The 10866-nt window shown below is 46.4% G+C and overlaps 1 protein-coding gene across 1 annotated transcript; it reads left to right on the top strand.

Annotated features, from left to right (window-relative positions):
• The first annotated feature begins 415 nt into the window (after positions 1 to 415).
• Positions 416 to 9242, top strand: SERPINA11 (serpin family A member 11). The gene is made up of 4 exons (XM_065905879.1): positions 416 to 1058; positions 2926 to 3199; positions 6153 to 6300; positions 9039 to 9242. The coding sequence occupies exons 1-4, from the start codon at positions 416 to 418 to the stop codon at positions 9240 to 9242; spliced, it is 1269 nt and encodes a 422-aa protein (XP_065761951.1).
• The last annotated feature ends 1624 nt before the right edge of the window (positions 9243 to 10866 follow it).

Raw genomic sequence — 10866 nt, 5'->3', positions numbered from 1 at the left:
GTCCCATACTATTGAGGGTCTCTCCAATCTTTGAAAGTTAACGAATGGAAGAATGACTAGATAGTAGAAGGAAAAAGGAAGGAAGGGAAGGAAGGAAGAAGGAAGGGAGGCAGGAAGGAGGAAGGCAAGGGGAAAAGACCATGGAAGATGTTGGAGTTTATTTTTTGGAGGGAGGGGGGTTAATCCTTCAGAAAAAGCAACAAAATCTTATAGATGAATCGATATATAAAGCTGAGAAGGGGCTCCTGCTGTGACCTGGGGGAAAGTGTCTGGAGTCAGCTTGCTCACCCCCTCCTCACCCTCTGCAGGGCCCCACCTGACATCTCTGTGGGATCCAGCCTGGATGTGGTGTACTGTGTAAACACGAGGCTGTTTATGAAGAAGGATGATGTGTTCCCCATCTTGTTTTCAGAGGATGGGGCCAGCATGGCTGTGGCTGCTGGGAGCTGGGATCCTGGTCTCTGTCCACTGTCAGCCCTTTCCTGCCCATGGAGATAAGAGCCTGAGGGTGCCTGAAGTCCCCCATGGTCAGCTCTCAGAGACCCTCCCCGCCTACCATAAAATCACACCTACCCTTACCAGCTTCGCTTTGCGTCTGTACAAGCAGCTGGCAGCAGAAACCCCAGGAAACATCTTCTTCTCCCCAGTGAGCCTCTCCAGCACCCTGGCCCTGCTCTCTCTGGGAGCACAAGCTGATACCCGGACTCAGATCCTGGAGGGCCTTGGCTTCAATCTCACTGAGACCCCAGAAGCCGACATCCACCAGGGCTTCCAGAGCCTCATCTACACGCTTGACCTACCCAGCCCCAAACTGGAATTGAAACTAGGCAACTCTCTGTTCCTGGACATGCAGCTGAAGCCTCAGCAACACATTTTGGACAACATCAAGGAGCTGTATGGAGTTTTTGCCTTTTCTGCCAACTTCACAAACTCTGATGCAACTAGGAAGCAGATTAATGACTACGTGAGCAGGCAAACGTACGGGCAGGTCGTGGACTGCCTGGAGGAGTTCACCCAAGACACGCTTATGGTTCTCTTGAATTATATGTTCTTTAAAGGTGAGGGCTGGCTCAAGCTCCTCCATCTCCAACCCTGCCCCTAAAAGGCACATTTCTAAAAGTCTATAGCTGTATCTTCTGGAAGTTACCTCTACTGTATTTAAATACTGGTCTTATTTGTTTTTATTGTTGTTTAGTCACTAAGTCATGTCTGATTCTTGCCACACTATAGGCTGTAGCCCTCCAGGCTCCTCTGTCCTTGGGATATCCTAGGCAAGAATACTGGAGTAGGTTGCCATTTCCATCTCCAGTGGATCTTCCCAACCCAGGGATCGAACCTGCGTCTCCTGCATTGGCAGGTGACCTCTTAACCACTGAGCCACCAGAGAACCCTTGATCTTATATCACTACTTCCTAAGTTATCAATATTTGATTTCTTTTGCCATGTTTTTTCTGTTCTACTTTTACTCTGATTTTTTAATACAATTTACAGCTAACCTTGCTTTTCTCTTAGTAATTCACTATTAGGGAAATATTTTATGTTTTATATCATTGCCTATTTCAAACCTACAGAAATTTGTAGAGAATGACATAAAAACCACCATGTACCAAGAATTAACACATACTAACATTTTGCCATTCATTTCAGGTTTTTTTAAAAGCAATATTGCAGAATCACTCAATTCCTTCTTAATGCTTCCCTGGTCCCATTTTCTTCCTTCCATTCCTCCCTAAAGGCAACCAGTATCCTAGGGTTGGTGTGTATTCCTCACATCCTTGGGTTCACACCATTAGGGTCTGAGTCTAAATCATCACTGGTTCTCCTGAGTCTGACACAGGTTTAAGGATGTGTTCAGGTTAAGGACATTTGCTGAATGAAGGATTTTCAAGTTAAACTTTGGCTTTATGTTTAAGGCCTCTAGGAATGTTATTCATTCATTCAAAAGCATACATTAAGTACTAACTATATCACACGGACTTTGATTACCTTTTGGGGAAATCTGCTGGAGACAAAGTTTCAATCCCTGGGTTGGGAAGATTCCCTGGAGAAGGAAATGGTAAGCCACTCCAATATTCTTGCCTGGGAAATCCCATCCACTGAGGAGCCTAATGGGTTACAGTCCATAGGGTTACAAAAAGTTGGACAAGACCTGGTGACTACACAATAACAACATGAATGTGGCAGAGTTTTCTCATTCTTGTGTAGCCCACAGTCCCACGTGAGTTGTAAGTAAAAACACAACTACAACCCAGTGGGAAAGTGATACTCTTCTGGGTAGATATGGTTGTCCTGGAGTTCTTGGAAGATACAACTTTCCAGATTCAAAGAGTGAGGGAATCCTTCCTGGAAGAGAAGGCATCTAAGCTGAGACACACAGGGTGAGTTAGACTTACTCAGGCAAAGAGGCTATGGGAAAAATGAATGGAAGAAGGTTCAGCTTGAAATATACTGTGTGCAAAGATCCAAGGAAAAGAGTTACCATTGCATTTTCAAGAAAGAAGCAAATTTAATTAGACTGGTGCAAGTTTAGTCTGGCTACAATCTGAGAAATGATTTGGAGGAGAAAAAGGGTAGAACAAAGACAAGTCAGGAGGTTCCTGAAATGGTTCAAAGTCAGATGGTGGCCTCAAATAAAGTGGTGACTTTGGAGACAAAATGAGCAATACTTGGTCATGGATTGGGGGGTGGGCATGAGGAACAGGATGAGCCAGCCCCCTCCCCCATCACCAAGACCAGTGTTTTCAGGAGGTCAAACCAGGAGATGATTGTGGGTGGAGATGGTAAGTAGAAAGAAAGAAAGTACTGCACACGTGGCCAGGACTGTGAGAGATCCTGTATCTCTAACCAGCGTGGCTGAGTGTGTGTCTGCCCAGGCTAGCCCTCTTAGAATGTTTTCTCATGGTTTTGTGGGTTTTGTGTCCTAAGCCAAGTGGAAGCATCCTTTTGATCGTTACCAGACCCGGAAGCAAGAGAGCTTCTTTGTGGATGGGAGGACCTCTCTCCGCATCCCCATGATGCACCAGAAGGAAATGCACAGGTTCCTTTATGACCAGGAGGTGGCCTGCACTGTCCTGCAGCTGGAATACAGCGGAAATGCTCAGGCCCTGCTGATCCTCCCTGATCCGGGAAAGATGGCACAGGTGGAGGCCGCTCTGCAGCCAGAGACCCTGAAGAAATGGGATAAATTGCTCCTCCCCAGGTAAGTGCCAGAGCAGAAAGACTCTGGCTGAATTTGTATGACAAACCAGCAGGTCTTGATCAACTCCAGTTGCAAGATCCTAAGCCCTAGCTTGACTCTCTGCACTGCCAGTTAACCAACTATGTGATCTTGGGCAATTCTTGCCGTGTGGGTCTCAGTTCTCAGTCGCTCAGTCGTGTCAGACTCTTTGTGACCCCGTAGACTGTAGCCCACCAGGCTCCTCTGTCCATGGAATTCTCTGGGTAAGAATACTGGAGTGGGTTGCCATACTCTTCTCCAGGATGCGGGTCTCAAGTTTTCTCAAATGTAAAATGGGGCCATTATAACCACCACACTGGGTTGCTTGGAGGATCAATCAAGTTAATACGTATAGAATATGAGAGTGGTACCTGGTGCAGGAGAAGGGCTCACCAGGCATTAATCATGTTTACCCCTTCCCGGATATCTTTCTGCTTTTCTTCTTGTCTTTTTCTCCAGATAATAATTTACAATGAGAAGACAGCTAAGTGTATGTAACAAATCAGATCAAGGACAGATCCAATATTAAGAATAATTATGATTCACAGAACAGTGGGTATTTTTTCAGAGTGCCTCTTTTTTAGTTAAAACATTCCTTAAAGAAGCTAAATACTAAGAAGAACATTGTAAAGATAAAAATGCTGATTGCCAGTTTGGGGAAACTCTACCTAACCCCTTCTATCTCACTTGCTTTTTGGTTTGTGGTTTTTCTCATAGTGGTTTTAGCCTTTTCTGGTTTCCCTAGACTGCATACTCCAACTAACCCATTCTTGAGATGTCTCTTCCTTTATGGGGTACTCTGGATAAAATCTAGCCTCAAGTTCTAACTACCTCTTGCTGCATAACAATCCACCCCCAATAGAATAACTTGAAAAACAGCCATCTAGTATCTTTCTTGATTCTGCAGGTGGACTGGGTTCAGCTGGGCGATTCTCACTTGGGTCTCTCGTGGATGGAGTCAGATAGTGGCTCAGTGGGGCACTGAAGACTCTTCCACTTGGATGTCTAGAGCCTGGGCTGGCTGGCTGGCTGAGCTAAGAGCTTAGCAGGCATCTCTCTCTCTCCACGCAGCACCTCCATGAGGCTAGCCTGGGCTTCTGCACAGCAGCTCAGCACAGTTGATATTGTTATACGGCAGCTCAAGAATCCAAGAGAGAGCATTCTGAGGCTCCATCCAAGGCAGGAAGTGAAGGCTCCCACTCCTTTAAGGCCTGGGCTCAGAAGTTAGCCGATGTCATTTCTGCCATATTCTATTGGTCAGAACATTCACTGGCTTCAAAGGGATGAGGTGTAGACTAAACCTCTTAAATCCACCATCACTACTTGACAGATTCAGTCACTCTCATCCCCACGGGAGCCTTCTCTCAGCACCCCAATGACACAGGTCCCAAGGATAGAGAAACGGTGTTTTGTGTTTGGGTAGAGATTCAAGTACCAAATAAAAGAGATACAGGTCATGGACAGAGGCCAGGATTTAAAGTATTATTCCTGTTGTTCGTGAATCTACACAGCTCTGGTCAGTTTGATTCCAGCGCCATATTCTCAAGCTCTCTTGGGATGAACCTGCCCTTACCCCCATCACAGAAGGAAGTACCATAGAATCTTCTAGACCAGTAGATGTTTTTTTTCTTAAGAAGGGTCTGTTTTGACCTCCCAGTTTGACCTTCAAAAAAAATCAAAACCAACCTAGGTTATTTATCTAAACCTCAGTTGTTCCCTGATACCATTTGTTATGCCAGAGAGTTACAATATCATGATAGCGTTTGAATGGGCTTCCAGACATGGAAAATTCAAGCTTCCAGGTTTCCCTTTATTCAGCTATGAGAAAGGCTAGTCTGCCCACGGGAATTGTGTTTTCTGATAACTCCATTTTTTACTTACATTGATTGAACACCTGCTCTTATGTTGGGCTCTCTAAAACACACCCTCAGCTAGGCTGTACTCAAACCCTGCTCCGTGGCGGGACCTGCCCTCCAAATGCTGCCTGTGAAAGTTGTGTCTGGTTGGCTCAAAAATTGGCCAATGTAATTTCTGCCATACTCTATTGCTTTCTGTCCTCCACATTTGTTTCCTTTTTATCACTGTTCAACCCCTGACTTCCCACTACCTCCCACTTCAATTAGACATCTGTACCCTCATATTGGCCCAGGAGTTAAACCAGTAAAAAAATAATCTGAATTGGCATCTCTAATTTGAATTTATTCAAGGCACAAGTTTCCAAGCTGGCTGTAACTAAACCAAGCTTGCAGGTGTCATGAAAACTGTCAAACAATAATTTCAGAGATGAATAATCCCAGGAAGAAAGGGACAGAATTCTCTGGGTCAAAGGAAATTTGAGAATATAACACTAGGAATAAGACAATCTGATGGCGAAGGCATGGCTGTAACAGGAGAGAGAGTTACTCTGGATTCATGACATCACTTTACATGCAAGGTTTCTCATCAGATCTTCAACAGCCCCTGAAGTTCAGATAGATGAGAGATGGCGTAGCTCTACTAGGGGGTTGCCAATAGATGGGTTTAGGATATAGTTCAGAAACTGAGTCAACAGAACTTGCTAATGAATCAGATATGGAGCTGGGGCAATGTTAAAGCATTTACCTTCCACGGTTACTATGTGACTTCAATCAGCAAAGCCCTGGAAACCTAGCCTAATGTCCAGCACCTAGAAAGTCCTCCAGAAATGTGACGAAGATGAAGACCTAGAGCTGTGCCAGGAGTCTTCTTAGATCCAGACAAGATACTCTGTGTGGTCTGAAGAAAAGGGAGTTCTGGATTATGGGATGTTCTGGCATAGTAGCTGGTATCATGAGAAGCCTGGTTCCCCCACCCTGGGGAGCACATCTCCCTCCCAAAGCTCAGGCTGCCCACACACAGGGCAAGAGCAGCATGTAAAATGAGATAGTGGCTCTTCTCCGTCTGATTTTCTCCCCAGCCTGCTGGATTTGCACCTGCCGAAGTTTTCCATTTCTGGAACATATAACCTGGAAGAGATACTTTCCCATATTGGTCTCACCAGCTTATTCAACTCAGAAGCTGACTACTCAGGAATCACCGGGCAGCTCAACAGAACGATCTCCAGGGTAAGATGATGTGTGTGGATGTGCATGTTGGCTGGGAGGGGGAGGGTATTTTCTCCATTGACATAAGGTTCACTTGAAAGTCAGGTGCTCCTTTTTTTCGTTTCTGGTTCCTCAATATCACAGTCTTTAAGGCTTCTTTTCACTGGCAGCTCCCCTTTTACTCCCCTTTCTTCTAGACTTCTGTTTTTCAAAGAAAGAACAGAGTCTTGAATAGAGTAGACGCCCATCCATGGAGCCAGAATTTCCCCAGGGGTGGGGCCAGCCTTCTTTTTACCCTTTAAACTTCCTCCAAAGACAGGCAGTGAGATTCTGTCTGCCTTTGTTAGAACTGTAGAGAGTAGTGGGCATGAACAGGAAGTATATCCATCAGCTTTGCTGTAGTAACAAACAATCCCCAAATTTCAGTGTCTTCTTATAACAGAGGTTTATTACCTGTCCATGTGACATATCAGAGGTGTATCACTACATCTTGCTACAAATCTACTTGGCACGTCTTCTTCATTCTAGAATGCAGGTTAAAAGAATGTAGGCTTCTATGTGGGACATGCCATTCTCATTGCAGTGGGGGAGAAAACAGAGAAAATATGCAATGTCTCTTAACACTTCTCTGCACTCATGGCGTTGTCAAGGCCACTCATCTGTCATTGACTAAGACGAATCCCACAGTTAAGACTGCCATCAGTGGGGGGGGGTGGGCTCATGTTCCCTTGCAGGAGGCACTGCAGGCCGCAGGCTTGGGCGGGGGCTGATGACAGCCTACAGGAAGGGAGAGTTCGTATTTGAGAAGAAGAATGCAATTTTCCATAAGAGGGAAGACCAAAAAGACCCTTCTGTTCTTCCATTACCTTCCTAAGGTAGAGTCATTATCAGTTTAGTCTTGGCTAGGGTCTTCATAAAGAAAGTATACTGTCTTCAATTTTGGAAAGAGCAGCTGAGATTTGGAACATGAAACCAGGGAATAGGGACAGGGTTTTGAGTGTGTGTGTGTGTGTGGGTGGGTGTGTGTGTGTGTGTCTGTACCTGCCCACCATGGAGAGAGCAAACAAGAGGAAAAAGGAATAATTTAACCTTCTAAAGGATTTATTTTATGGTAACCTTCATTGTTAGATTTATCTCTTTACAGATCTTTTTAGAAATGAAAAAGACTATTAAGGCCAATATTTTCAATTTAATTAAAGTTAAAGCCTCAGAAACCTTCCTAAGGAGTTGTGTGAAAATGAGGCTTTAAAGGGCTTCCCAGATGGCTCTAGTGGTAAAGAACCTGCTTGCCAATGCAGGAGACATAAGAGATGCGAGTTCAGTTCCTGGGTCGGCAAGATCCCCTGGAGGAGAAAATGACAACCCACTCCAGTTTTGTTGCCTGAACAATCCCATGGACAGAGGATCCTGGCGGGCTACAGCCCATAGGGTTGCAAAGAGTCTGACGTGACTTAGCATGCAGGTACAAGGTTTTAAAAGAGCAGAATTTTTTTTTAATTAATTAGTTTATTTTAATTGGAGGCTAGTTATTTTCCTATATTGTGGTGGTTTTCACCATACATCGACATGACTCAGCCATGGGTGCACATATATCCCCCCATCCTGAAACCCCTACCCACCTCCCTCCCCATCTCATCCCTCTGGGTTATCCCAGAGCACCAACTCTGAGCACCCTACTTCATGCATCAAACTTGCTCTGGTCATCTATGTTACATATGGTAATATACATGCTTCAAAGCTATTCTTTCAAATAATCCCACCCTCACCTTCTCCCACATAGTCCAAAAGTTTTCTTTACATCTTTACTATCTTTCTAAATTCTATATGTATGTGTTAATATACTGTATTGGTGCTTCTCTTTCTGACTTACTTTATATAACAGGATCCAGTTTCATCCACCTCATTACAACTGACACAAATGTGTTCTTTTTTATAGCTGATAATATTCCATTGTGTATATGTACCACAACTCCCTTATCCATTCATCTGCCGATGGACATCTAGGTTGCTTCCATGTCCTAGCTATTGTCAACAGTGAAGAGTAGAATTCTTTCCATGGAGGCCAGTAGAGGGCTCAGCACATCAGACAACTTGGTTTTGCTGAGCTCATTTTGGAAACCATTGACTTAGGCGGAGCAAGCCATTTTATGAGAAAACTGAGACTTAGCGAGAACAAGCACAGCTCATAGCAGAAAATGACTCCCCAACCTGTGCCGCGTACACCCGAGCACTTGGGAAATGCTCCTAAAAGTCGCTGTTGGGTTTTTACAGACTGGTGCATGCTTGAGCAGGCTTCCCAGGTGGCGCAGTGGCAAAGAATCCACCTGCCAATGCAGAAGATGCAGGATACATGGGTTCCATCCCTGGATCGGGAAGATCCCCTGGAGAAGGAAATGGCAACCCACTCCAATACTCTTGCCTGGAGAATCCCATGGACAGAAGATCCTGGCGGGCTACAGTCCTTGGGGTCGGACATGACTGAGCAAATATGCATGCTCGTGAAGCCCTCAACCCTGTTCAGGCCTATCTGTTTCTCCTTCAAAGAGCAAACAGCATGGCCAGCGTGACACCCCAGGAGATGATGGAGGTAGAGAGACCTGTGAAGGAAGGAAATGAAATAAAGGCAGGAGTTGCTTCCTGGGAGGGCGGGGCCTGAGTGGGCTAACTCCGCCTCCATCTCCCTCTGCCGCACAGGGTGGCCTCGGACCCCGTGAAGCTCCCTGACCTCATGCTGTCTCTGCCCCCTGCTCTCCTTCTAGGTGTCACACAAGGCGACAGTGGACGTGAGTGAGCGGGGAACCGAGGCAGGCGTGGCCTCCGGCCTCCTCTCCCAGCCTCGGTCGCTGAAAGCGACGTTGGCCCCACACGCCCGTTTCAACCGGCCTTTCCTCCTGCTCCTTTGGGAGGTGACCACCGAGAGCCCACTCTTCCTGGGAAAAGTTGTCAACCCAGCTGCTGGGTGACCATCGTGGGAGGCCAGGGGGTGTCTTGTCCCCTTTTTAAAAAACAGGAGGGCCAGCACCAGCCTGCATCTCAGGGCTGCTGTGAGGACCAGTGAATCAGTGTGCAAAGATGCTAATAAAGTTGACCCTGGGTTTTGTGAACAGTGAGGAGTGATGCTTACAGGAGGGGGTTGAGCACCCAGCAGGGGTCAGTCATTCACTCTGCTGTCTGCTCCAGTCTGGAGTCAGCTGTGGCTAGAAAGTTGGCGATGAGAACAGAATGGCCTCCCTGGAGTTGTCCACTGCTGCTGCCACCACTGCTGATCCTTCCTGAGTGTCCTTTGGGATAAGTCCTAGGAAAAGGACAAAAGACATTAGGAGGAGTAAGTGAATTTCTCACCGCTTGGTGACCCATCTTGGCTATATAGCAAAGTGATGTCAACCTGAAATATCATTGCCTGGAGGTGAGAAGTTAGTTCACCTTGAGAGGAGACTGAAGCAGGGCAGGAGCTGTAAGCTATGTTCTATGAAAAAAAGGGGGTGCGAGGATGGGCCAATGACATAAAATTCAGAAACGGAGGTCAAGTGTCCAAGGACAACTCCAGATCAAAGAAAGTGGAAAAATCAATATGGCCCAGGGAGACAGTGCACTCATGGTGCAATCTTGATCAGTGGGATGAATTTGCATCTAAGCAATGATTCATCCCTTTGGGGGTCAGCAGGTCCACTCCCACAAGTGTGCCCCTCCAGTCTTATAGAGGCATCTGTCTGGAAGTAGTGGGGAAACTCAGAAATGCCAACACAGCTCCATGTATGTACCATGCCTGTGACAATACATCCCCACAATGAAGTCGGTGCCTAGAGGGTGACTGTGGATGGTACATGTCTAGGAAGAAGTTGTACCAACAAAAGCAAGGGGTAGAACTCCCCCTCCCTCATCCCAAGGAGGTAAGACTTGAATTGGATCTTGAAAGCCAGGGAAGCCTGAAATAAAGAGAAAGAGGGTAAGACAGTCTGGGAGAGGATGGAGGAGATATGTTATGGGCAGAGACCACCAGAGAAAATGTATGTTCTGAAAAAAGAAGAGACAGACTTTGTAGCAATAGAAGGCTTGTGTTGGATTACAGGGAGAGTCATGCTGGAGAGGGATACGGAGTTAAATGTTGGAGGCTTTGGTTGCCAGGGTAAAGGGTGTGGACTCTCTTTTGTCCACAGTGGGGAGTGACTGTACCACTGCGTAAGCAGATGTGGGTGTGGACGAAGCAGTGATTGGAGAATCCTGACAGGTGGGTGTGGATGAGACCAGGTGCGGTGAAGCCAGCGTGAGAGGTCAGCCAGAAAAGGCGTTGCACTAAGTCCAATCCCACCTCATGCCCTGTCCTGGCCCATCCCACCTCCTGCCTCCGCCAGGCCACTAGCACACATGACCCCATGTCCAACCAGCCCCCTTGGGCCCTCTGCATCCCTCCCCACCATGCCCTGCCTGCCTATGTGGACCATACCTCTCTTATTAGAAAGGAGGGGATGCCAGGAGGCCTGCTTCATGTCCTGGCAACCTGCTAAGCATATAACCTCTCTGTTGCTTTGAACTAAAAACTGAATAAAAGTTAACCTTCAAAAGCTTGAGGAGCTGCCAAATTCCTCT

This window comes from Muntiacus reevesi, chromosome 15 (assembly GCF_963930625.1).
Source record: "Muntiacus reevesi chromosome 15, mMunRee1.1, whole genome shotgun sequence".
In the NCBI taxonomy this organism is placed as follows: Eukaryota; Metazoa; Chordata; class Mammalia; order Artiodactyla; family Cervidae; genus Muntiacus; species Muntiacus reevesi.
Note: the sequence above shows the minus strand (reverse complement) of the source record. Positions and strands in the feature narration are given on the sequence as shown.

What these genes read in the sequence shown, in the direction of transcription:
- SERPINA11 (XM_065905879.1), top strand. Translation starts at nt 416, where the DNA reads ATGGGGCCAGCATGGCTGTGGCTGCTGGGAGCTGGGATCCTGGTCTCT. An exon ending in GATAAATTGCTCCTCCCCAG is followed by an intron (nt 3,200 to 6,152) that starts GTAAGTGCCAGA and finishes TTTTCTCCCCAG; the next exon opens with CCTGCTGGATTTGCACCTGC. An exon ending in TCAACAGAACGATCTCCAGG is followed by an intron (nt 6,301 to 9,038) that starts GTAAGATGATGT and finishes CTCTCCTTCTAG; the next exon opens with GTGTCACACAAGGCGACAGT.